The 5444-nt window shown below is 39.3% G+C and overlaps 1 protein-coding gene across 1 annotated transcript in view; it reads right to left on the minus strand.

The window, feature by feature from the left end:
• Window positions 1-5444, minus strand: part of ZFPM2 (zinc finger protein, FOG family member 2) — a 421565-nt gene that overhangs the window by 3491 nt on the left and 412630 nt on the right. Inside the window, exons 7-8 of the mRNA XM_010863552.1 lie at window positions 3287-3511; window positions 3-205 (exon numbers count right to left, since the gene is read on the minus strand). Coding sequence (XP_010861854.1) covers window positions 3-205; window positions 3287-3511 — 428 coding nt within the window. The remainder of the gene's footprint in view (window positions 1-2; window positions 206-3286; window positions 3512-5444) is intronic.

The raw sequence follows: 5444 nt of genomic DNA on the forward strand, positions 1-5444 counted from the left end.
TTGCTGCCAGGGACATGGAGCTCCTGGTGCTGCAGTAACTCCCTCTGAGTCTGGAAGCCAAAGTGGCAGTGATTGCATCGGAAGGCAGCTTGAGTGAGATGGGAGAACAGGTGTTGGTGAAAGTTGATCACAGAATCAGCAGTGTAGCTACAGACGGTGCATTTTAGACTAGCACCAGGGGGGAGGAATTCTTCCATTTTCACTCCTGGAGAAACATACAAAATCAGAATACTGAGAACCACACATTTTGGTTTGCTGGTGATATGAACCATTACTAATGACCTCATGTCTTCAACACAGCAGAAATGAACTGAAATCTTGCAGAATCTCATTTGAGATATTAACTTTTTTCCTATGATACCTTTCACCATATGTGATAATAATAAACTGTAGTTAATACTTTCTAAAGCATTTTCATGAGTATTATCACATTGTAGTGGGATGGGCATTGCTGTTTTAATTTTACAGGTCAGAAAACAAATTCAAGGAGGCTAAAGGAATTGATTATGGTAATAAATCTCAATAATCATCTAATAAATTCAGTGATGAAGCCATGCCCAGACCTCAGATTTTATGATTTCTAATCCAATAAGTCTTCTTACCAAACCACTGTGCTCTACAGTAGGAAGAGGTAGGCATTTATCAGAGATAATTTTGACAACCTGTGTGCAAACTAAATAACTTAGTGCACTTAATGTGCTAGAATTAGGTCTTTATACAACAGAATCCAAATAGAAATCATTTTGTAAAGTAATTAATAACATCCTAATTTATCTTTGGTAAAAATTTAGAATTTCATGTTTTGCTTAGTATGGGTTATCTTTATCCAGGGCTGGTATTCAGCTGATATTTACTAGTATGTTCAACTATATTAGTATACTAATATAGTCGTTTCAGACTGACATTTGTGCTGATTGATCATGGCCTGTTTCTGGTCAGTTATTAAATATTTTGAATATCACCACTGACTGGTGGATAAGTCTCAATGCAATATTGTGATTTACAGGAAATGTATATTTGGTCACTCACATGAGGAAAATCTATTTCTCCTATGCATCTGGTCTTTATCCTTGGTTCCTGGCTCAAGGCTTCTAAAACTGTTGGAATGTCTTGTGATAAATATGTCTTTATGTTAATGAGGTGACTTTTGTAAAGCACTCAGGTAACCTAAGGATGGAGACTGGTTGCCAGAAGAACTAACCCTGTGAGTAAAGGGTTAGAACTTACGCTGCCTTCCACTTCTGGGAAGAAGGGCTGGAGATTAAGTTCAATTGCCAATGGCCAATAACTTAATCAATCATGCCTATGTAATGAAGCCTCCTTGCCCATTCCCAAACCTAGCCCTATTCATCTCATCCATCTGGCTGTTCCTGAGTTATATCCTTTTAAAATAAACTAATAATCTAGTGAGTTAATGTGTTATCTGAGTTCTGTGAATCACTCTAGCAAATCAATCAAACCGAGGGGGTACTGTGGCAATCTCTGATTTACAGCTAGTTGGTCAGGAGCACAGTAGACTGGTCTGAATTGGAATGAGAGTGAGGGGGGTCCCTCTTGTAGAACTGTCCCCTTAATCTGTGGAATTCAATGCTGTTTCTTGGTAGCGTCAGAACTGAGTGGAGTTGAATTGCAGGACACCCAGTTGGTGTCTAAAGAATTACTTGGGGGGCAGGGGGCGGGGGGAACCATTCCCCTATGAATTGGAATTGGGAGCTAGATACTTTTATTCACTAAGGTCAACTCCTGTCCCATTTGTTCTCATATGGTTAAGTCAGGCTTGCTTCCTCTTCTCTGCACTCTAGACTAAAATGAGAAATACCTTCTATATTCATAAAATAAAAACATGGCAACAGCACCCAGTCCTACAGTGATAAAAGAGGACTTCTTTTATTTTTCTCCTTAGCTAATCCAGGACTCATTTTTCTACTGAGCTGGAAAAATCTCTCTCTTATTTTTGTTTTGTGCATGACTTTACACTCACTGTGTGAGACAACCAACCTGTTTCTGCTTCCCCTGGTTTATCACCTACATAAAGACAGCTCATTTGTAGGGAAAAGGTAGAGAATGAGTAAAAAGAAAATTGCCTATTTTTATGGGTACAAAGACAAAAGCTTGCACAGTACTAGAGTATTGTAGGTTGGAGTTGGTTTTTTTTTTTTTTTAACTGAGCACCTATTTTAATTTTTAATTATTCAACCCAAGCAAAAACAGTGAAGGAAGTCAGCCAGGGGTGTCTAACAAGTTTTGTATTCTAGGTGCTGAAGAACTGTGATTCCCAAAACTTGGTTTGCCCTATCCAAAAATGTTTGAAAAAAATACCTAAAATTAATGTAATTATGTACATTTGGTTCACTTTAATTATTTTTAAAATATAGGAATTAGAATACTATGAGGTGATACTGATGATGACTGGGCATACAATTCCAAAATAAATGGGAATAGTAAAAAAGAGGGGATATGTGAATACATACAGCTGAGTAGACACACAACATTGTAAAGCATATATACTCCAATAAAAAGTAATTTAAAAAAATGGGAACAGTTGCCACCTTGCTGGTAAGGGAAGGCTTTAAAAAAAGAAGACTTGTTTTTCAGGCTAATTTTTCCTAAGAAGTTTTAACACATAGCACTAAAAGTGTTTTTATGTCAAAAATTCAACTGTGTTGTTATCATGCACACTCTAGAAGTCAGGAACCTTTTACAGATCCGTATTTAAAAGTTAATTTCTCTCAAATGGGATTTTAATTGGATCTTTCAAAATAAAAGCTTTATTTCCATTCAGCAATAATGGAATTTTTGGAAATTCCATTGGAATTTTATGGAAAAAGCAATTTTACTTTTTATGTAAAATATGTAAAAATACAAGTATTTTTTATGTACCTACTATTTAGTCCCTGCTGTGTTGGAAACAGTGCATGGTAAGTTTGCAAAGATCACCTGGCACAGAAATGAATGAATATTGATGACAATATACAAAGGGTATTGCGATTTCTAAAACTGATGCTATTTGACTTTAGTTGGAAAAAAAACTATAGAGTGCTTTGGCCTGTAAGCTGAACACTGTAAGTCGTTAGAAAAGAATTCAGACCCAAGCCCTTTGAACAGAATATACTGATTGTACGTGACAAAAGGTAATAACTATCTGGTTCAGCAAGTTTAATTTTGATTTTATAGGCAGGAAGAGAAGTATGAATGAATGTACGCACAATATGTACGAATGTACATGTGTATGTATGTAGAGAAAGAACAGGTCTCCTGGAGCAGAAGAAACAAGGGAGGCACTTACCACTGTGTGAGTTCAGGTGCATTTCTAGAGCTCGGGCATTTGAAAAGCTCTTGGTGCATTGTGGGAAGGGACACAGGCTGGAAATCTGAGGAGCAGTGTCCTCATTTTCCTCTGACACTGGTGCAGCTTCTCTTTGCCTTCCACTGCAATAGTACATCAGATGGGCTTGCAGATTCCGCTCACTGCGATACCAGATGCCACAGGACTTGCAAGGGAATATATCCTCTGCAAGCAGAAACACAGGGACACATTAGCTGCTGCCCACTTAGAGCCATTCATGGGTAAACAGCATTTGGTTCAGTTTTTTTGAGTCTGCTCTCTGGTTCTGAATTAGGTAATCAGACAGTGGCTAGTGAATTGTTGGTGTTGTTCCACTGTACAGGACTGAGCTTATAAAGGAATGTTACACTCAATGCAATTTACTTTCACACAGACTCTTTAAAAAGTGGTGCTGTAGGAGACTCCCAACATAAAGCACAAGAGGTTGATCCTAAATTGTTTATATTGTATTTATGGTTTAGAAAAGTAGGCATTTAGAAAATAGCAGTATGAAATGTTTTATCTGCTTGATTAAAAGGTAAAGGATCTAATGGCTGCTGCAGTGAAGTCAACTCCTGACATCACTTATTCATTTAATAAATTAATTACAGAGTGCCTCCTAAGTGCCTGATTTATGCTGAGTTGGCTGTAAAACAAAATGAGAGACAAAACAGCTGTTCTTAAGGAGCTTAGATAGCTTGGGACTGGTTAACAGGTGGTTAGATCATTATATAAGAATGTGATGACTGCTCTGATGGAGGTATCTGAGGGGTGTTTTAGGGCATGGAAAAGAGATACAAGTCTGGGAGAGAACTGGAGGGAGGATGAGGTGAGAGAAGGATTTAGAGGGGAGACGATGACATGCCTTAGCTGCATTGTGAAAGATGAAATTAATCTAGTCAGGTGGAGAAGTGGATTGTATTCTTGTAGTCAAGAGATCATTCATGGGAGTCTACAAGGGACTGGGTGGAGGCTGAGAGGCTATTATGTAATCTCAGGCAAAGAGCTGGAAGAGATGAGGCTGCAGAAGGCAGGGACAGACTACCAAAGACCATGGATACTTTTATTTTGGTGGGCGGCGGGGGGGCTCACTGCATGTCATGAAGGATCTTAGTTCTCTGACCAGGGGTTGAACCTGTGCCCTTGGCAGGAGTCCTGACCACTGAACCACCAGGGAATTCCCCACTGTAGGGCTTTTAAAGCTCAGGTTTCTATCTCAATGAGTATGGAAAGTTATTGAATCATTTTAAATAACAGATTGACAGAAACCGCTATGATATAATGCTCACTGTGGAGCAGAATTTGAAGGTAGCAACTTTGGAAGGAAGACTTTTATGATAATTGAAGTAATCTAAGTGATCTATGTTACAGTTTGAATTGTAACTAATAGCCATATAGTTTTTGTTAAGTTCAGTTCAGTTCAGTTCAGTCCCTCAGTAGTGTCCGACTCTTTGGGACCCCATGAATTGCAGCACACCAGGCCTCCCTGTCCATCACCATCTCCCGGAGTTCACTCAAACTCACGTCCATCGAGTCGGTGATGCCATCCAGCCATCTCATCCTCTGTCGTCCCCTTTTCCTCCTGCCCCCAATACCTCCCAGCATCAGAGTCTTTTCCAATGAGTCAACTCTTCACATGAGGTGACCAAAGTACTGGAGTTTCAGCTTTAGCATCATTCCTTCCAAAGAACACCCAGGGCTGATCTCCTTTAGAATGGACTGGTTGGATCTCCTTGCAGTCCAAGGGACTCTCAAGAGTCTCCTCCAACACCACACTTCAAAAGCATCAATTCTTCGGCGCTCAGCCTTCTTCACAATCCAACTCTCACATCCATACATGACCACAGGAAAAACCATAGCCTTGACTAGACGGACCTTTGTTGGCAAAGTAATGTCTCTGCTTTTGAATATGCTATCTAGGTTGGTCATAACTTTCCTTCCAAGGAGAAAGCGTCTTTTAATTTCATGGCTGCAGTCACCATCTGCAGTTATTTTGGAGCCTAAAAAGATAAAGTCTGACACTGTTTCCACGGTTTCCCCATCTATTTGCCATGAAGTGATGGGACCAGATGCCATGATCTTCGTTTTCTGAATGTTGAGCTTTAAGCCAACTTTTTCA

The sequence above is a fragment of the Bison bison genome, unplaced genomic scaffold (genome assembly GCF_000754665.1).
Source record: "Bison bison bison isolate TAMUID 2011002044 unplaced genomic scaffold, Bison_UMD1.0 scf7180017864491, whole genome shotgun sequence".
Lineage (NCBI taxonomy): Eukaryota > Metazoa > Chordata > Mammalia > Artiodactyla > Bovidae > Bison > Bison bison.